General features: G+C 35.7%; 1 protein-coding gene across 4 annotated transcripts in view; it reads right to left on the bottom strand.

Moving 5' to 3' along the window:
* Positions 1-21,844, bottom strand: part of CNTN5 (contactin 5) — a 611,453-nt gene that overhangs the window by 159,529 nt on the left and 430,080 nt on the right. For all 4 annotated transcript variants that reach the window (XM_063148896.1, XM_063148898.1, XM_063148895.1 and 1 more), the window contains one exon: positions 820-1,023. In XM_063148896.1, the coding sequence (XP_063004966.1) occupies positions 820-1,023 (204 nt within the window). The remainder of the gene's footprint in view (positions 1-819; positions 1,024-21,844) is intronic.

The raw sequence follows: 21,844 nt of genomic DNA, 5'->3' as shown, positions 1-21,844 counted from the left end.
AATAATTGAGAGAGGCTTGGTGGACTCTTTCACCATCTCCCTGTTGGGTGCATCCCATCCAGGCCCATAGACTTGTTGGTATCTGATTGGCACAGCAGATCACAAAGCATTCCATCCTGGATTATGAGGGTATCACTCAGGTCCCCATCCCTAACTTACAGTTCCAGAAGTTGGGTATGTCAGGTACTACTGCTTTTGGTGTTAAGACTGAGGCAAAGAAGGCAATATCTCAGACTTTTTGTCATCCTCTGACACTATGGCATATTATGCACCCAGAAAAGGATGAAGATTCTCCTCCTTTTTCTGCCAGTGTATTTAAGGAAACTTTTTTGTGTTGTATTTAACCACAGAGGCCAAACACGTGAATAATCTCCTGGCATCTTGCAGCCGGTCTGGATGCCCCATGTGACATTTGCCAGTCCCTGGTGGACGTCCCTGGTGCCTGAGAGTATCAGTGTGGCAGTAGCCACTTGTGTTGAGGCAACTGAACTGTGCCCTAAGGCAACAGACATTGCCTATAAAGGAGATGTGCTTCTCTCTGTCAGTGAAAGAACATCAGAAGAGCAAGGTGGAGTAACCGTACTAAACAAAATACACCAAGAGGTGTCAGTTTGCACTTCAGCCTTCGCAGAGCTAAATATTCTCACAAAGTCTGTATGTTCTAAATGAAATACCTCCATGAACAACTTCCCTTTGCCATTTTCTACAGAAAATGCACGCATATACTGAAAAATAATAAAATCATGTTTCTTAAATTAATCAGAATATTTTTATTTAGTTTCTTTTCCCACATAGTACACAGAAACAATGCTTTCTTACCATCATTTCTCAGTGTCAGAGGCGTAGGAGGACTCAAAACTCTGGCGTTTGTCACTGTGTTTTTCACCAGGCATATGTAGCTGCCAACATCGGATGTTTGCACCTTGGATATGTAGAGATTGCCTGTCTCCTGAGAGATGAAACGCCTGCTGTCTTCTGCCACAAAAGATGGGAATTCATTAAATACCCAGCTATAGATGATCTCTAAAAGAACACAGAAAGAAAATGAGATAAAGTATTTGCAGAAACAATACTTTGTCATGTTAATAGATACACTAAAATAATGTTCATTAGCTTTATTTCAATAATGTACTGGGAGAAAAAGTTAAAGATTTTAAAAACTTTTAATTTGTTTGGTTTAGAATTTAAGAGGATATTTTTTTCTCCCCTTGGGAATTTGAAAGTATCATAAATGTTGAATCCACGAGTTCCTTGTGAAGGCAGAATTAGTTCAGGTGAAATAATTAATTTATTCATCAGACTCAGAAAACAGCAATAAGATATTAAATAAATCCCTTTTCTAGACTTTTGGGCCAAACCAATAATAATATCCAAAGAATTATTTTCTCTACTAGGTTAGATTTGCAGGGAAATATGTCAAGATGATTCTTGCAAAGCTATGCAAATGCAAATGTGTGTGTATAAACAGGTTTCATTCTGAATGTTTGTTTTTAAAGTCACTAGATTGTAGTAACTGCTCCACATACCTTGTAGGTAATATTACTGCTTTATAGTTCTATCTTTTACATCTGCTTCATTGAAGAATTCCTTAACCTTTCCTTTATGCAGCTTAAATCCCTATGATCAATTAATAATTCCTTAAATCAGAGCTACCAACAAATCATTGACTTTTAAAAATAGCAGTTAAATCCTTTCCCTTGGTTCTTATTTTTATCCTGTGAATCATCTATTCTATTTATCTGAACATTATATACTTTTCCCTTTATATTCATAATAATTAGTTGAGGGAAAAAAAGTTATTTCCTATTATTCTGCATGAGATTATATCATGATTTAATAAAACCTAGATTCATTTATGCCTCAGAATTAGAAGTATCAGTAAAGTTAATGAGATTCTGATTTAGCAGGATGTTCCTTGCAGGGAATTATTCATGCGGAGTTTCACCAACTCTGACTTTAAAGCCTTAACCCTATGTATACTTCTTTACAGGTTCTCCTTTTGAGCTTATTTTACATTGTTTCATTCTTTCTTCACCCTTGGAAAAAAATATTGCTCACTACTTAAACTGGCATATCCAATGAAAGGTTATTTGTTCTGTAATCTTCCTCCTGTAGCCTTCAAAAACCTGGCTTCAAAATGAGAAAAGCTGAAGTTAGTCCAGGAGTATAAAGTTCCCACTACTGCTCCAAGACACAAACTGCTCCACTGGTATAACAAATTTCAAGCTTTTAGACTGAAATTTCTTATGTGGCTACTCATCTTCAGCAGCAACAGGAAGACAGTAATTTCAACTATGTCAGTTTGGTTCTCTCATACTTTCATATAAAGTTAGTTGAAAATAAAAGAGTCAAAGGGGTGAGAGGAAACACCTCAAAATTTAAATTTTGCTATGTAGTTTCCTTTTAGTGATAGGAGAGGAACTGGTGTAAGAAGTGTGAAACATACTACATCTTAGCCAGATGTGCACTTTGACTATAACAGTACGGAGAGAATTAGGAATTCCAACTGATTTGTCCTTTCTATCCTTGTGTTGTACTATGCCCAGACACCGCGGTGAGAAAGGAACAAAGAGGCACAATCACTGCTTTTTCAACCAATATAAGCAAACAGTGCATGTAGTGCTAATAAGATGCAGTATCTTCTGAATCAATTTTTAGAAAGTTTACTCTAATTTTGAAATCAGATGAAAACTCTCTCCTAAAAAACCCTTGTGGTATCAATATAAAAATGCTATGTTAAAGGACTGAACATACTTAGCTGACAGGAGGGGAAGACTGTCTCAAAATCTCAAAATGGGGACTTAAACTGCACACATTGAATTTTTACTAAAATATTTTTTAGATTTATTAGTAATTCTGGGGGCTACATAGGACTCTAAGGAATTAAGATCTCTCAGAGAGTTCTCTGAGTGTTCAGATTTTCCTTCCTCTTCTGTTATGTTTTAGGCAAAATATTAATTATGCCCCAAATATATCTTGGAAAATTTTATTACCACATTTTGCCATAATGCTTTATCTGGCAAAAAATGATTCATGGCAGTACAAAATTCTACAAAATGATGATGAATACACAAGTTCAAGGAAAATACACAGGCTTTAGCTGAGGACCTGTTACCAATTCAAATGGAAAGTAATCAGTCTCACTAATTGCTCTGGTTTAAACGTAGTTCAAAGCAAATCCAAAACAGTCATCGGTGTGGGTTCACTGGCAGTTCACACAGAAGAGAATTTTCTCCATTCATAGCCCAAAAACACTTACAATTAATTATTCATTTATTAATTGGAATTAATACTAAAGAACAGATTTCAGGCAATAAATTTTTGTGCCTCTAAGGAAATAAAATACTTAGTCTGTGCCGGTGCTGAATCCAGGGGGATACTGTCATTTTGGCACTTTCTTAATTATTTTTGCTGTTAAAAATGGCGTGATGGATGAATGTGTACTGGCAGAATGTACTGAGACAAAAAATGTAACAGAACTCCTGCCAAACCTGAAGCTCAAACCCTTTATGATATAGAGCTGTAGTTAAGGCTTTTTTTTTTTTAATGCACACTTAGAGCATCTGTATTCCAGCCAGAAGCCCAAACTCTTAAGTCCAGAAGAAAGTGTTAGCGGTTTACTTCTTGATTCTTTTCAGCCCACTGACATTGAAAGAATTGCTCCTAATTTTCATTTCTAAAAAGCAAAACCCCAGGAATACCCCTTAAAATACTTGAAGAATGCAAAATCTGAATACTCAGATCTAGAATGCAGCTGGAATTCTTGGTCTCCTTTGCAGGTGAAAAGCCCCTTTGACACTTCACGAATTTTTTTTCTCCTGTTAAACCTGGTTAATGAGTTCAGCAGATTCTTAAATAAAATTTTGAGGGTCATGTCCATACACTATGCATAGGTTTCACTGGAAATATCTCAGGAAAATGTTGCAGACCAGTCAGAAACAACCACAGCTGGCTTGGGATCTGGGGACCCCACAGTTTTTAGCTGACAGAAATAGATGGATTATCTTGCAGAAGTGATTTCACAAAAGGGTGTTCACAGAATGACTGCAATTAAGGGAAAATGGGTGTACCTTGACATTGATCCATTGTGCAAATATCTCACACTTCTAAATTTGCAGCCCAAGAAGAGGATGAATCATGCATCGCTGTTCACATTCTTGGACTCTGACTGTTTCTACTTTGTATGCCAGCAAAATTACAAGTTAGAGTTTGTAAAAAACAAAATTGCTACCAAAGGCTGGCCAAATACAAAACCTGGGGGTTTGTTTTGTTTTGCTGGTTTGTTTTTCTACTGTCAGTTTTTAGCATAAGCCAATACCCACATGACTGCAAAGACACATTGAAAAAAACCAAACTAATAAAAAGACAATAATAGAGAATCAATATTTAAAACATAGCTGTCTCTCTGTAGACAAATGTGTAATCTATACTGTACATACACAATAAAATATTCTGAAACAGTGGATGTAGTTACATGTCACAAGTCCCACAAGAGTTCAGCACAGCAGCGCATGTAAACCACAAGAAGAAAGGTATTTAAATATTATCTGAAATCCTACTCATACAATATGGTAAACTGCTGGGTGAACTTTCAGGATTTGAGAACAAGAAGCCAAAGACCAAATGGATGATGCCAGGTCTATTTGTACACTGTTCACTGCAGTTTTTACTGAACTTCAAGCCTGAATTTTCCTGTAATGGTTTATGCTACAAGATTTTAGAACCAGTGTCATTTGGCCAAACACAAATGCAACTGCCATTACATTATTTTTCAATGGGATATTGTACTCCAGAGGTGCATCTCAAGCCTGACAGATAAATAATATTGACCTTCAAGAAATTTTTAAGCTAAAAGTCAGTGCTACCAAAATCTAAGTAAACCAAACCAGAACTTTAAAATCAGAAAGTAATTACTTTAGATATGGACCGTATGAAGTCATCTGCTTTTGAGAAAAATCTTAGTAAATGTTTTTTCCATGCTGTACACAATTTGCTTTTAATGGGGAAAAATAAGTTTAAGACAAAAGAGAAAACTAAACACTGCATTATACATAAGTTTGGAGTTTTTTTCAGAACATTTGCTGAGGTTTTTTTTATTTTTATGCCCACCTTTTTTATTTTTAATGTGACATCAATGACAAAATGACAAAGAGGATGCAGAGCCCTTCTTCAAAATTACAGCTGTCTGCCAACTTAAAGTATACACAGATACTTTGCGTCAACACAAACAGAAAAAGAGAATAAAAAGATGGAGAAATTATGTATTGTAGAATAGTTGCAAATGGATGTGCGGTGGGCTGAAAAAGTCTTCTGCTGCTATATTCTCTTATATATAATGGTGTAAAAATGATATAAGTCATTTTGGTAACGGCAAAACTGATAGTTCCTTTTATGAATGACCAACCTGGTTTACAGAAGGATGTCTCTAAGGAAATATTTATCTTTTTTTTCTGAAGATGATTTGGAAAGCCTTCCTATTGTAGCCTTCCTAATGTCCAATTTCTTTCTGTATTTTATTAAACACTTTTTACTAGGCTATATAGGTCAAAATCTGGGTCATTTTGTGATGGAGTAGTAAGAAGAGCTCATCTATTTCCTGACAGAATTAATTTATAGTCTGAAATCTTGCTTACTATAATTTCTTAAATGATTTTTGTAGTTCTGTTTTCTCTGCTAAACAACACTAATTCCTAAACTGTCACAATGTGATGTACTTCCCATAATGGATGAAGCTGGAATACTCACATATCAGCATTTTTCCTAGTGCTTTTGGAGATATTCTGATGCAGAAAATGTCAGTACTATGGCAATGTAAAAGTGTTCCTGTCACTGTGGGTCAGTATGAAATAATGCCTGAAGTATTGTAAAGAGAGCTGTGCTGAAGCATTCAGATAACACCAAATATTCACTCCTGTGTTTGTTACTGCCTGAATGTTTTCCAGATTTGCTGCAGGGATTTTCTCTTCAGAAATTGCTCCATTCATCCTTTTTTACATGAGGTTTCTGGACAGCCTTTTCAGCAGCCCTGTTAGCTAAGTGGTATTTTGGGTCCAAGTGAAGACATAACAAGAAGGTTGTTATATAAACTCTATTAAGGTCACTGAAAACCTAAGTGTCCTTAACATGGCTAAATTTTGCCTATTCAAGGGCAAAGCATGCAAAATAGCCATGCCATAATCGCACTTCTGTGGAGTTATAATGTTTGTACAAGAAATAATTCCAGCTCTAGACTTCATTTTGTTGTGTAGTGGGAGATCCCATTGGAAAAACATATTTCTCTTCATCCACTTAGCATTTGCTTTGATTACTCTAATTCCACAAGATGGCAGTACCTGATGAAAAAATGGCATTGATGCCTGATGACAGACAAAATCTGAGATAATCTGGAAGTTTTTGCAAATCTGAAGAAGTTTTTATTGCTATGTTTTAGTTGATAAGTAAAGCAGCAAAAAGTAAACTCAATATTACAGGCTCAACTTACTATATATTATATATATATAATATATATTATATTAAATGTATGTATAAATTTCAAATATATTATTAAATATATATATATATATATATATATATATATATATATATATATATATATATATGTGAAATATATTGAAATATTTCTACCTATCCAATGAAATTTTCAAGATGGATTTCCCTTAGCATTTATAACTATACTGTTCAAATGAAATAAACTGTCAGGATATATATAGGCCTACATCTCCTCTTCTGAAAATATAAAGCCTAATTTAATGTTAAGCCCAGCTTTGAACTTCTCCCTCATAATATTAGGTACACTATCCAGAGAATAAGGGTGCAATATGCAGTACCCTCTAATAATGGGGAACATTTCACATTAAGAGGGAAAAAAGGCTTCTTTTTAGCTAAAATGAATGAAAACAATGGGTTGTTCCTCCATCCTCCCAGTGCAACCACATAAATAATTGTGGTGCATTTCTCTGTGCTGCTATGGTTTATTGTCAGTGCTCAATAATCTTCCAAGAAAATATTTAATGAACATAATTTATTTGTTGCATTGTAACACACCCACATGGAGTAAACAGATATTGTCGATTTATCAGTTAGCAATTAAATTGGTTATTTCCTTCTCTGGAGGCTTTGTATCTACTGCTCACTTATCTGAAACACAATTCTACCAATCACATGTTTGTCTTTCTTCAGATTCAATTACAGTGATAAATCTCCAAATATTTTCTTTCTTATAACCACTCACAGAGTTAAATAGCTAAAGATATTCTAGAAAAGGTAAATGTACTGTCAGGATTCATCTTGTTCTGGAGGATGCAAATATTATTTTGTTGTTACCAGTGTAGACAGCCAATGTAGTCTCATTTGTACTTTAATATTCATGAAATGTAGCCAGTCACTGAAGCACATAAAGACTAATGAAATGTATTTCTCATACATGCACTCTTTAAAGAGACCACATAGCTTACGACAAAAAATACAGCTTTGAAAAGATATTGGATTATCACATGCATTTGATTGTCATTGGTATGATTCTCATAGTAAAAAAGAAACTTGTTCCAGAATGTGTCAAAATGCTGTTATCAAAACCACACATTATTCAGGCCCTTCTTCTGCCTTCAGGCAAGACCAAATATTCTCAGCACGCTATAAAAGAATGTTCATTGATTTATATTCCTAAATTTAGATCTTCACAATAACCTATTTTTATTGGATAATTGGACAGGTTTTTTTAATATTTATCTATATTATTTTTTAATACTGTTTATTGCCTTTAACAAATACCATATTGGAAGTACTGAAAACTCATTACTGGAAAGCAATATTAAACTTTTGCGGCTACAGTGGAATACTATGACCCCTGTGCATATCAAACTTTTGTTTGCAAGGCTGGATCAGCCAAATCTCTTCAACTTTTCTTCAGAAGTTCTGATTTTTAATCTTTTATTTAATTTTATTGTTTTCATCTCCTCTGCTTTCTACATCTTATAATGTAGGACCCAAAGTTGGACATCAACACTACTGAACGGTGGGACAAGAGTAACTCATACTCCACAGGTAGCAGCTCTCTTAGGGTGTCCTAGAATTCTACTACTGAATTATCCATTCTACTAAGTCTTCTGTTATTTTTTTAATTGCATTTAATTGCATTTAATTGCATTATTTTATTTGTATATTTGATCTTTGATAAATACAGCAATGTGAATTTTGCTGAATTTAGTGTTATTCCTCGTGAGCCATTTATCCAATACACTGATCATTTTTGCTTTTCATTCTGTGCTCTGCAGTAATTGTAACCTCTTTCAGGGGTCATTCTCAAATGCTAAATATGCCTTTCTTTCCTCTAGGACACACACACTTTCAAAAAATATAATTTATTTTAATATATATTCTCAGTAACCTTCTCATGTAAAGAAATGTTTAGACATACTTTAAGGTCATTTTATCAATATACATTCTTATTTTATGTAAATAAATAAGATATTTAAATCACAGAAATTTATGGGAGAAGAGCCTGATAGGAGAAACAAATAAAGTTGTGATAATATTTGAAAGTATTTTTTGAGGAAGACAAATACCAGAAACAGAAAATTCTCAAGACAAGGCAGAAAAAAACTACATAAAAAGTTTGAAATTTATTTTTTTGAAGCAATTAAGAGATTTTAAACAACAACTCTGTTATTTATATTCTTTTATTTTTTAGGTAGGAATGGAAATCAATGCTTATATAGAAAATTCCTGTATGCTCCATATAAATTGATGTTCTGTGGTTTATCACACAACAGGTAATACAAATGCCACTGTATATTGTTATTTTCTGCGAAAAGTAGGAAAAAAAATAGGTGATAAAGAGCAACAAAGTAAATAATGTAAATAATTAATACTAGAGAATCACTGTTGAAACTACTGAAAAATCCACAGCCAGCAGGAGCAGGGCAGGGACCGTCCCCCTGTACCCAGCACTGCTGAGGCCACAGCTCCAATCCTGTGCTCAGTTCTGGGCCCCTCAGTGCCAGAGAGACATTGAGGGGCTGGAGCGTGTCCAGAGAAGGGCAGCGGAGCTGGGGAAGGGTCTGGAGCAGAAATCCTGTGAGGAACCTGCCTGGAAGTGTTTAGCCTGGAGAAAGAGAGGTTTGGTAAGATCTCAGTCTCTAAAACTACCTGAAAGGAGATTGCAGCCAGGTGGGGGTCAGTCTCCTCCCTCAAGCAAAAGCTGAAACGATAAGAAGAAACGGCCGCAGGTTGTGCCAGGGGAAATTTGAATTGGATATTAGAAAACCTTCACCAAAAATGCTGTGGAACATTGGAACAAGCTTTCTAGGGAAGTGATGAATTCACAAATCTTGCAGGTATTTAGAAGACATATAGCCATGGCACTTAGGGTTGCTGGATTCAATGATCTTAAAGGGTCTTCTCCAATCTAAATGATTCTATGATTAGTAATTTCCAAAGAGAAGAACTAAATTTGGTCTGTCATTAGAAAGGGTAATCAAGATGATACACATCATTAAAAATTTATCTGTTTCAATCTTAGATGAAATAGTTCAGTGGGTGATATGAGATTTGATTAATATCTAATTTAAATAGTGAGATATAATTAACAGTATTGGAAGAAAGTGTATCTAGTCAAACTAACCCATTTTTATAATTCTTTGTATTGACCAAGAGAGCAAAGTTTCTGTAATGGGTCCAGAATTCAAATTCATACTTTGTAAAAGAACATATTGACTAAAATATTAGAATAAACCTAAAATTAACTTACTGTGCATTGAAGGGAATAAAAGCTGACTGCACAGCATGATCAAGAGGACCAGATGTGGAATTCTTTGTCCTCTGCTGCTGACCATTTTAACAATTAAAAGAAACCTGTGCATTTGTAATCACTGATCTACAGGAAATAAAAGATTTGTCAAAGGCAAAAATGCAGAAAACATCACTGATAAACTCTGATTTAGATAGCTTATTATTATTAGAACCTTCTTAATGATGGAAATGTGTTGAATCTGCAAGCTGATTTTTTCTTAATAATTTGAATGAACAAGGATTCTGTGGTAATGCTTAACTAACTGTTGCATTCATATGAAAAGTGTGGCACTGGAAAATAATGAATATGTTGTTTAATGCTAGGAAAACATCACTGTGTAGAATATGTGTAGAAATTATTTTCTCTGGCAAAACCTTCGACAGAATTTAAAGTATCTTTTAAATTTTTTTTTTCATTCACATTTTAGGTTTCTCTTGTTCCCTGATCATGCTATGACACTTGATTTTCTCTATGATTGAATGACACTGGTGATACTTACTGCAGCACTCTCTGCTCTCCTCTAAGTTTGATGCAGTGGTGAGTATGATGAAAAATCCTACTCCAGAGCTTTGTGGCTTGTAGTGAACCCAGAGTCCCGCACCCAAGGGGACGACTGCTTTACATGGAAATTTCATTTTATGACTGCTTCAATGATGCCAATAGATAGTGCATTTTGAAGGCATAAATAGGAAATTTTTCAAAACAGTAAAACAGAAGTAATGTTTGGATGATGATCATCCAAATTTACAGAATATTGCTCTGTCTTAACTCTTTTTCAGCTGAGAGATGCAAAATGTGTAATTTTCCTTATTCAGCAGAAGAAACTCTGAAAAGCAAATTCTGTAATTTGGCTACAAATGCTCACTAGTACTTCAATTATAGTAGTATCAGTCTCTCAAGGACTTTATATATATGTTTCAGTTCAGTTTCTTGTTCTTAAAAGAAAGAAGCAATTTAAATTTGTCCCTTTACACCTCAGTCACCTTGATTCCTAATGCCAGGAAGGATTAATAGTAGCAGAAAGATTTCTTTAGTAAGATTTAAATTCAGGCTTCTGGGTATAGAAATGGAAATAAAAGGCAAGTGGAGCTCTAGTTTATACTTCAAACCACTCTTTTTTAGCAGAATTCACCATTCTATACATGTAGTTGTTGTCATAGGAATTGTACTGTCAAAACGTAGGTTCTTGGAGTCTGTGGAGTTACCCTTGCATGACTGTACACAGTGAACTTAAGACATAGCCCACTGCCTCTCTGCTTTATATTCTCTTGATATTAAGCGTTTTAATATAAATATAAAGGCTTTTGCTGGGTCTATTTGCAGGTCAGTGCTTGGTGAATTCCACCATGGGCATAACACAATATGATTGATGAATCTTTCTCAGGCCTGCTTCTTTGGTCCTATAGTATTTCTTACCCTAAGGCAATAAAAGGAAGTGACTTTCCAGCAGCCCTGAATCAAGCCATAGTCAAATGGATATCTCCACTAACACATAGTTATTTTAATTTCTAATGTTTGTTCCTCTTCTCACCATTTCTTTTTACATCTACAAGAAATGCCAAAAGACACACACAAAACTTTATAGCCAATGAATCCTTAGGACTTTTGTGGGTGATCATCAGGGACAGGTAGCTATTCTCTCATACTCCCTCTGAATATGATTGTCAAATATGTAAAAAACTCAAACAAAATAAAAGTATAAATTTCATAATCCCCCAGATGTTAAAGGTCTAGTGCTCAGCTCCTTCTTGATGTATTTTCTAGTCTTAAATGTACCAAGGAATGTATTGGCAATTACATTTTTCTGAACATAATGGAATTGGGGAACATATGCCTCAGAGAATAGCGTAAAACCAATTTTATAGTTCAAAAGAAATTTTTTACATACTAAGAATGATGGTGACAGATGATTTTTTTCTGCCTTAATTAAAAAATAAAGTGCAGACAAAGAGGAAGAAACATGTCACATTAGCAAATTGCCCCAGAATGCTGATATTGCTGTTCAACCATGTTGTACAAATAAATCACCACAAATAACGTCAGCAACAATAAATCATTTAAAGTCTAACAGTGTTGAGAATGCAACTCCTACCTGTTTCTACATACAGACATTACTCGGTTGCATCCCTCTACACACTGTTCTGCACTGCTGGAAACCCAGCGAACTGCTTCCACCCATCTTCTACTTGTCACATAATTGTTGTTGAGACATAATATGTAGCCTTCTATTGTCTTATTTTTAGCCTAGACCACTATCACAGGATTATGTATTCCCTCCTCAAACCCTCAGCAATAGCAAAGTGAAACATTTTAAATAGGTATGATGTGTCCCATTGCACATAGGTATCAAATGGAAGAAGGTATTTGTCCAACTCTCCTATTCTTTTTGTTTATTCTAAAGGAAATATAATTAATAAAATAATGCAAACAGCAGGCAGTCTGTCACTCTTTTCTGCTGACTATGTACGTAATTTTCAGAAGTCTTATTCTGTTTTTCCAAATCCATTTTCATTTAGGAGTAGGAAAGAATTGTGACATGATGCCTGAAGATTTTTAGCTTTCTCATATACTTGTAGCTTTGTAGATTTTTAATATATAGATATATAGCTTGTAGCACTTTCTGACACTTTAGAATGGGAGTTATCCTTTCTCACATATTATGCCACACTCTTGAAATTCTGTTTGGTTTTCTTTTCAAGGGGAGCAATTTCTAACAAGAACATCCTGCTTTGCACCAGAAGTTGGGAGGCATTGCAAGATACAGGCCTAAGAACTCCAATGGAGCAGGTCCAAGGGTGGGTTAACAACCCTTCTCCCTTTGGATGTACTGTCCAGATATACTAATTAGTTAAGCTTACAAAAGCTGGGAAAATTCAATCCTCTGTGTGCACATAAGTATATTTTGTGCACCTGAAAAGTTTAATTTAAAAACTGCCATTTTTGTTATCAATTTCAATATCATTTGGAAAGTTTTCCTTCTGATTCTTGGCCACAAAAGATCTGGATCTTGTAAAATCACAAGATATGGATTGTAAATCAGTGCAATTTTAGTCTTTCTTTGATGTTTTCTTTATAGATCATCCACTGTTATCCTCTGGAAAATAGGTATTGCTTCTTTCTTCTCACATTTGATAGAGGTGAGAATAGACTCTTCAGGATTGAAACTAGCTTGCTAAACTCCTAAAGGACTTTGCGGTTCTGCAGGAAAAGCCAAGCTGTCAAATACTTTATAAGTATTACCTATATCCTTCTTTTCATTCTCTCTTCCTACTCCTGAATTTTTATCCCTGCAGTCTCCTATAGGACATTTTCTCACTTTTTGAAAAATAGCATGGAAATTAATGCTTCAATAAACTTTTAAATTAAGTAAAATTTTCTTGTTGCAGGTGTTCCACTCTGGGGCAGTAGCATCAAAACAACAGGAAGTGTATCAACTGGCTAAAGAAGTCATCACAATGATTTTAACAGGATTGAAACAGAGCATAAGAACATGGGAGATAGAATGGGTAATCAAATTATCAGAATTAAGAGTGATATTAATTATTAAATTGTTTAAAAGATGGCATTTTGGTCATAAAGAGTCACCTTTTCACTATTACTGGTCTGGAAAACATAATTTTTGTTAGAAGATATAGAATGTACATGTGCTGCTGTACAGTGATTCAGATCTGGCTATAATCAGATTGCTGTCTGAACTCTTACATTATTATGCTTATATCTATCCAGTCATTTTCTCCTTGAAAAATCCAAGCAATTGCCTTTAACATATTTAATGTTAAATTATAGCTGCCTTCATGCCACTTATAATTTTATAGTATAGGAAAAAACCCATAATACATCCATATATGTATATATATATGTATTTCTAAACAATTTCTAGTTTTCCATTTGAAAAAGAAAAATGCAAACGAGATATCCCAACCATTCTAACCACTTAATTTATTTGGAACAATCTTCCTGAACTGATTAAATTGGGCTTTATGAAAATCTATGTCTCATTAAGCTTTGAATCACCTCAAATGGTTGTAAGTTCACTTTCATACTTAAAAAACAAAAAATAAATGACTTTATTATATAGAGAAACTTGTTAATAAGATCTGGCAGAACTCAGATCAGGTCTGTCCAAAGCCTTCTGCCTCTGAATCCAAACTGGTCTCCTAACATTTGCACTAGTCATCTCTACCAGAATCACCATTGAATTCAGCTAATTATGCCTAGTGTGGGGAGAATTGCATTTTCTGAAAACTCCCCTGTTTTCATCCTGGTTTTTTGCATCCTTTAAGATTTCATCACAATGGTCATGGAGATAAAAAGCTAGAATCCAGAACCTTAGAAATAGATAATTTCTCATTTCTTTCTCTGTTTCCTCTTGTTTCAGCTGTCTGACCAGCATTGTATTTCTGGCTTCTCCTTAGTTGCACAGATTAATGAGTGCATTCTCACTCTATTCTTTTCTATGATAGGGGGAGGTAATTAGGATTAATTAGGAATTTTCTAACTTGAACAAAATGGGCCTTCTGATATTTAGCTAGTTGACATGTTAGTGAAATGGTATTTTTCCAGGCATCAACTTAGTAGAACATTGCATATAAAGAGTGAATGGGTTCTGATGGGAAGGTTACTATGAATGGGTCAGGTCTGGGGGAGCCCTGCACCTCTGAGATGGTAACTGCTGTGTGTGACATCAGTCTTAAATCTGTGAACCTTGGGCTGCTGCTGTTTTACAAATTGTGTAGACATTGCCACAGAAAGCATTTGTGCAACACTTTAGTTGGGACTTTCCAACACAAGCTGAGGAAAAGTGGATTCGATACCCTGAGCATCCATTTCTGTTAAACCTGGCAGGCCAATGCTGTCTGGTTTAACCCCTAAACTAAGAGGTTTCTGCTAGTTATGCCTAATTGGTTGGGACATATCAGTAACTGGCTAGTAACTTGTCTTGAGGGAAGAGGATCTTGCTCACTACAGAAACTTTTCATCATTGTCTTATTTGTCAGGCTGTAGACAAATAGTCATGTACAGCTGGTGCCTGAGAGGCAACAGTGCATGAGCCTGAGGGCCAACTCACTCCACATATTTTTAAAATTAATTAATGTCTCATGCTTCCTCCCTCTTTTCTTGTTATCTCCTTTCACTTTGTTTCTCCTGAGCTGTCAGCTGGGGTAATATATGTAGACAATACTGTGACTGTGAAACTACAGCACACATCCCTTAAGCAGAGCCCTGTCAGGGCTGCCCCCATCATCCATTGTGGTTTGCTGCCTTAATTGGGCAAGGTCAACCATCTTCTTCTCACTACATTTTCATAGTCCCTGAGGGGACAAACAGCTCCTGTGAGTGATCCAGTGGGTGTAGGGACATTTCAAATTACAAAACTGCCAACCAACCAACCAACCAACCAACCAACCAACCAACCAACCAACCAACCAACCAACAAAAAAGAAAATCCAAAACTCAGAAAAACTCACCAAAACTCCAACAACAACAACACAAAAAACCCAACCAAACAAAAAATGACAGAAAATCTAGACTTATTTATCCATACACCTACTATACAGACATTGTCTAGAATTTGGGGCACATGCAATCATTAAAAGGCAATTAAAATCTAATAACAACACATCACCAACAGACTGGGAGTAACTCCACTCTGGCAAATACAGCTTGTAAAAATGCTGCCCTACAAAAAATTTTATAATCCCCAAACTCTTAAATTTCATATTCTCAGATGAATGCCTTTAACAAGACTGAGGAAGGAAACCTTAAAATGTGCTTCAGGGAAGTCAGCAGCAAAATTACTGGTCATGTATTGAGTAATGAAAAGACCATAGAAGAAAAAAGTTAATTGCATTTTTTCATTCCATAATGAAATCTACAGGCATGGTCATCAATCAGGTGCACAAATAAAGAACACAGATTCCTATGTTGAGCAATGTCAGGGGCCATGGACATTCTATTTAAGGATAACACCCATGTGAATTATCATTATAAGACATTAAAGCTTCAAAAGCAGTCTAGTAAAAGTGACAAAGTAGACGATGCAAGAGTGAAACACCTGTATGATTCTTCCAAGCAAATATGTGATGTGTGAAGAGATAAAATAACCCTATGAAGTTAATGCAGAATTAGGACAGGAAAATAAATGTTAAGATACTCTGAACCTGTCCTCTAATGCTTTTTATTCTCCCATTACTGAAAAGCAAAATTTAAGGTTTATTCAAGTTATCCATAGAGGACAAATCATCACAAAACTGTGATAAAATCTAATAGGGAAATGCAGGAACCCTTCGACTCACAATCTAACTCTGGTACACAGAACTCTCAAACAGAGGTTTTAAAGCATTCTGTCTGGATAATTTATAAGTTATAGACATGCAAAGTAGAGATGAGGAACTTGTCATCTTGTATTTTATATGTGACATAATAAGTGTTTATTACATAAATGTTTCCATCCTGTACGACAAGCAATCATTTTCTACTATTGTTACTTAAGCGTCCTTTTTCTGATTCCCAGCTTCAGGCTCCTACTAGGAATCAAAACAAGTGAAGAACAAATTATGGCATGCAATTATGAGAAAAACAAAACAGAACTGAGTATTCTATAGTGTATATTTGTATAATATAGTGTACTCTATAGGATCCATATAGATCCCTTAGTGCAGGTCAACAGCTGGAGAAGTCTAGGAGATTAGGATTTGGCTTCCATTTCAACAAGAATATAAACTTTTAAGGAGAAAATACAATAACAACAACCACAACAAAAACCCCCAATCCTCAAACATCAGTGTTCCTCTCAACCTCATTTTTGTTAGTAGAAGGGAAAGTATACTGGAGCATTGGACAGTTTTACCTTCTCAGAAATTTTAGTAGTTAGGAAGAGATGATAATTGTTTACAGTGAATGTGAAATGTTCAACTTACCAACACCAGCTTCATACTTATTGACCTCTACAAACTAAGAGAAGGTACTGAGTGATTAATAAGCTCTGTTTAGCTTATGGGAGAGTCATGGTTAGAGGCATGCCCTGTCCAGCTGCTTTGGTAAACTGTGAGTTTCCAGTGCTTTGATAGGTGCCAGAAAAGCAATTCTGCCTTGGTCTCAAGGCAAAAGGAGAGATAACACTTTCACCAGCATAGTAGCCTCTCCTGGAAGGAAAATATTTAGCTTTTTATGCTAAAGCTAATTTGAAAATTCAGATTTGGAAAAAAGAAAAATCAGCCATGTAATAGAAAAGAATCTGGATGTTACTTTACTGCTTAATACATAATATTGTTTAATAAAGTATAAGCCATGATCAGGAAGAAATCTCACCTCTACTAACAGGTTAATGTGATTAAGTGCATCCACTCATACCTAGAGAGGGCTGGGGCATCATAAATCTAAGATATTGAAGGCTTCCTGTGATTTTGAAGAAACTGGTAATGGCTAGATTTAGGACAGAAGTTTTCTGATGTTGTGGATTGAAATGCCACTATTGGGTGCCTGGATCCTGGGACTTAATTTTAAAATAACAAGGCAACCTTCAAAAAAACCTTGTGACCCTCAGCTACATATAGACAGACATCTGAGAATTGTATTCCCAAAATCAGCTTAGTAAATTGAGATCCAGAGGGTGCATGGACCCCTTCAGAACAGAATTTGCTATGTCCTGCATGTAGCTACCTGAGCCAGTTGCCTGTAAACAAGGTAATGAGCACACTAAGAGCAGTCCAGCCCAAATATAACCATCTTGTTATCATAACTAATTTGCCTGGAGAAATTTACTAACCATTCTCTACCTGAATGAGGTGATTTGATTTACAGTCTGTCTTATTATTTTTATATATAATTTGTGCATGTTCAAAACAGAGGACTTCTAAGGCTATGTTTGACTTCAGAAGGACTTGGTTTCCAGCTAGTAGAGAAGCTGCAATCCAAAACTGCAGATTTAATGCAAATGCAGCTTTCATGTTCCTTTAGCAGACCCTGAACAGTAAGAAGTGATAGGTTTGTGTTTACTTCCAAGGTGGATGTCTGACTATGTCTGAAGTACACATAAATAGGAGCTTAGAATGACTTAAAGAAACTTTATTTTGTGTGAGTTTCTCCAATATGAGGACCAAGAAAACTGTGTAGGTAACAGAAGAACAAGACAAAATTTCTAGTGCACAGTGGCAGGAATTTTTTAGCAGCTTGCCTGTTTAGCAGCACAGTATGCAGACATCTAGACAAGGATGTCTGTGATCCCCATGGCACTGGCATTAATCACCTTTGATGAAACTTTTCTCATGAAAAGTACAGTTTTATAACAGTGAAGGAGAGGTATAAAAGATGCAGCTTACAGCACAGTTTCCAAACTTTGTAAGATCAGCTTTACCCTTTAGAAAGAGATTTAAAAAAAAAGTTAGACTTTAGCATCTGTACAGATGTCACATGCTGCAGATAGATTATGTAGCAGAGCTCCCTCCAGACGGCAGCATCCCTCTGAGGCAGGATGGAGCTCACATCTGCCTTCCCCTGTGTGCATCAGAGCTCTACTCATTCTAACAATGGGAATCGTCATTCTCCATTAAGCTCATACTGAAAGCCTTGAATAAAAGCCTTAAAAAGCTCAGCTGAAAGTATTAATTCTGAGGGAAACATGTAAATCTGGATGAAAACTTCCATTCATTTTTAATCTTGCTATGGTAAACCTTGTAATTAAGATGATTAAATGGCTGAATAAAACCCTATATTTACATCATTTAGAATACCACAATGAAAAACCATAATCCTGTTTATGAAAAGAAAGCAGTAGAGGCATTTTAAATCAGAAACATCAAACAAAGCTTGTTATTTAAGCAGTCAGTAATTAATGTAACTCTTGCTTAGCAAGGACAACTAAGAGTTAACTGACTAGGAAACGCCTCTTGGAGAAAAGAAATAATTGGGAAGAATCAGATATTGTGTTTATGGAAGAAAAATAAAAGATAAATTGTTATGTTTATGAATGATCAAGTTATCCACATTTAATATATTTCACAGGGGAGAAGTTAAGGATTAGCAACAAAAACAGCGCTAGTGGGAAAGCTTCTGGAGTAGGCACATCAAAATGACACAGCACTCCCAAGGAAGCAAGAGGCAGCATTTTTTATGAGCAATGGTCCAGGAAAAGCAGGAGGTGACAATCTCTTGGTGGCTGTTTGACATAAAGAATTGGCAGAAAAATCTTATCATTGAAAGTATTTTCCTTCCCCATTTTGAAGGAGTGGATAATGTCTCTCCAAAAAATCTCCCATAGTCTGTTGCCTTGCTATTACTCAGCAAAGATGACAAAAAACTTATTTATTAAACTAAAGAGATAATTCTCTCATCTGAATCTGCATGGCAGCATTTAGAAACTATTTCAGGTGTGCTTGCCACCCCACATTCCCCCTTGTTTTCCCTGTAAAATATTTGGACAACAATCTAATGAAAGCCTATATTAATAATATAAATACGTCACAAGTTTGTGTGTGTTTGCATGTTTAATGCATTACCTCTTGATAATATATCACAGCATAAATAAACAGAAATCAAGTCTATGAAACTGCCTCTCTGATTAAAATCTTGTCAAAAGAAATTAAGGTAGTATTTTTTTCAGTCAGTGAGCTTTGTAAAGGCTTTCAGACTTTTTTCCAAAATTGTATTCTGTAAGAATAGAATGTAGGTACTATTTAATCAAAAGTATTTACTTTATCTTCCATTTGAAAACATGTTAATAAAACTATATCTCTCTCAATACAGTGTTCTTTCGCTGTGTCATCTTTCTTTTCCCACAGTGTCTAAAAGGGCTCAAGTTGAAGTTCCTGGGCAAGCTCATATGCAGTTATTGACTGGAGAGATTGAGGAATGGGATTCTGTTGAAGGACAAATTGCTTACGGGGTTGTGGAGAATTATTAGGCTTGATATTGTATCATGGATTTATCTCCTGTGATAAGTAATTGAAAATTATTTCTAAAGGTGCTGATCAATGTGAACAAGTCAATATTGCAAAGCTTGCAGTGTTCATCCACAAAAAATTCTCTATCATCAAAAACACTCCCATAACTCATGGTCTTGTTAATTTGAGATGTTCACACATCGCAAACATGCTCTGAATAGTCTTTAGATTAGATGTATCCACTATAACATCTTAGGATCCACTTCAAAGTTTGTCTCCTGAGTGATTTCATTGTTCAAAATTTCTTAGGGCTATTTAGAAGATAATACCATCTTTGCAAATCAGTCACAAAAACTAAATGGAGTATTGAAAAATGGAATGCTTTGAAAAAATTTTAGATGTTCCTGCACACAAATACTTGAAGTACCTCTGCTTGGCAAAAGACCATTTTACCTGGACATTTCCTATTTGTTGTTAATTTCAGAATTAAATTCATACACTTCACTCTGAAATTTCAGGTTTTGTCCAGAATTATTTTTTACAAATGGATTCTGATCTGGCAGTCAACTTTCATTAATGTCTTGTATTTTATTGCCAGTGCTTTGTAAAATGATTTATTTTTGAAACACCACCAGGCCTGTAGAGATAGCTCTCCCCCTTCCAGGAGGACTCCAGCCATTGTAATAGTACCACTCACAGTCCCGCTGCTGTGTGGGAACTCAGCACATCACTCTGGATGTCCAGAGCTATCGAGACAACCCTTGGGGGGCTTGGAAATCCTGGAATGTTGCCAGAAGCGCCTGGTGGTTGGGTTTTGACCCTGCAAGGGATGTGCCACCTGTTTGAGGACATGAGAGTCACTTGGGGATGAAGGGTGTAAGAATAAAGTATTTACAGGGTGGAAATATAGATTTTAGGATTTTGGTAGAGGGGGGTTATGGAGACAAGATGGAGGGATCAAGGCGTGTCTTGTCCTTCTTGTTTCTTCTTCTTGTCATCCATTTACTGTGGTGATGTTGGCACTTTGGGATTGGTCCTTGGTGAAGGTGCACTTGCTAATATGGGTGAAAGGTATTGGGAAATAAAGGTAAATATGATGGATGTAGCTTTTAGAATAAAAATAGACGACCTTCCAGTGGGAGGTCAGAGTGCGCTTCGCTGCCTTGCTGGTCAGACCTCTGTCGGGCTGGTAGAAAATTTCGTAGATAAGAAAAAATAAACAATTCGAAGACTGAAAATCTGAAGAGTCCAGAGTTGTCCTTTGAAGCCCGGGCTGTCCCAGGGCCCTCCTACGCGTGACCAGGCAGACACAAATATCTGAAGCGGTCCCTGCTGTACCACAAGAACTTACTGGTCCTCAGTACTTTGCAAAGAAGAAGCTAAAGCAAATTTCCTGTGATAGAATCACAGATTTCTTTAGGTTGGAAAATACCTCTAATATCATTAAGTCCAAGCAGTAAACCAGCACTAGTTCCACAATAATCCATGTCCTTAATAGCCACATCCACACACTTTTCAAATACCTCCAGGAATTGTGACTCTACCACTTCCCTGAGCAGCCTGTTCCAGGGCTTGACAGCCCTTTGGATGAAGAACTGAATTACTTGCATTATGTAATGAACAAAAGGAAGGGAGGCCAAGTCCCCTTCCCATTGATAGTATCTTATGTTTACATGTGCATATCAGCTCTATTTTTCAGCTTTTGTAGATTACTTCATTACTCTGTAGAACCTTTTCTGGCTTAGCAATGGTGAAAAAATTATGCCAACAGAGGATAAAAATATTTTTCTGGAAGTAATTTTCCTGTTGGCATAGCCTACTGGTACTCAAACAATATAAATTAAAATGACTGAATGCTGTTTCTGAGCACTGTAGTTTGCACAGCAGGGGTTTTGCTGTCCCAGTGATGAAAATGAAGGATATTGGTTTTCACCATCAAAGGCAATATCTGTGTAACTGTAGTGTTAAAATCTGACTAAATAAAACGCAGAAGCATAATTTCAGGAAAACAATTCTAAATATTTTGATGATATATAAAGGTGCATTTTGTGGAATGGCAGCTGTTAAAAGGTGTATGACAGTTTTACTCTTGATTAATGTCCATCTATCTTTTCAATCTCAGCTTGTTTGGGGAAATGAAGTTCAGCTGCACTGCTGAAACCACCACTCACTT

The sequence above is a fragment of the Melospiza melodia genome, chromosome 2 (genome assembly GCF_035770615.1).
Source record: "Melospiza melodia melodia isolate bMelMel2 chromosome 2, bMelMel2.pri, whole genome shotgun sequence".
NCBI classification, from domain to species: Eukaryota; Metazoa; Chordata; class Aves; order Passeriformes; family Passerellidae; genus Melospiza; species Melospiza melodia.
Note: the sequence above shows the minus strand (reverse complement) of the source record. Positions and strands in the feature narration are given on the sequence as shown.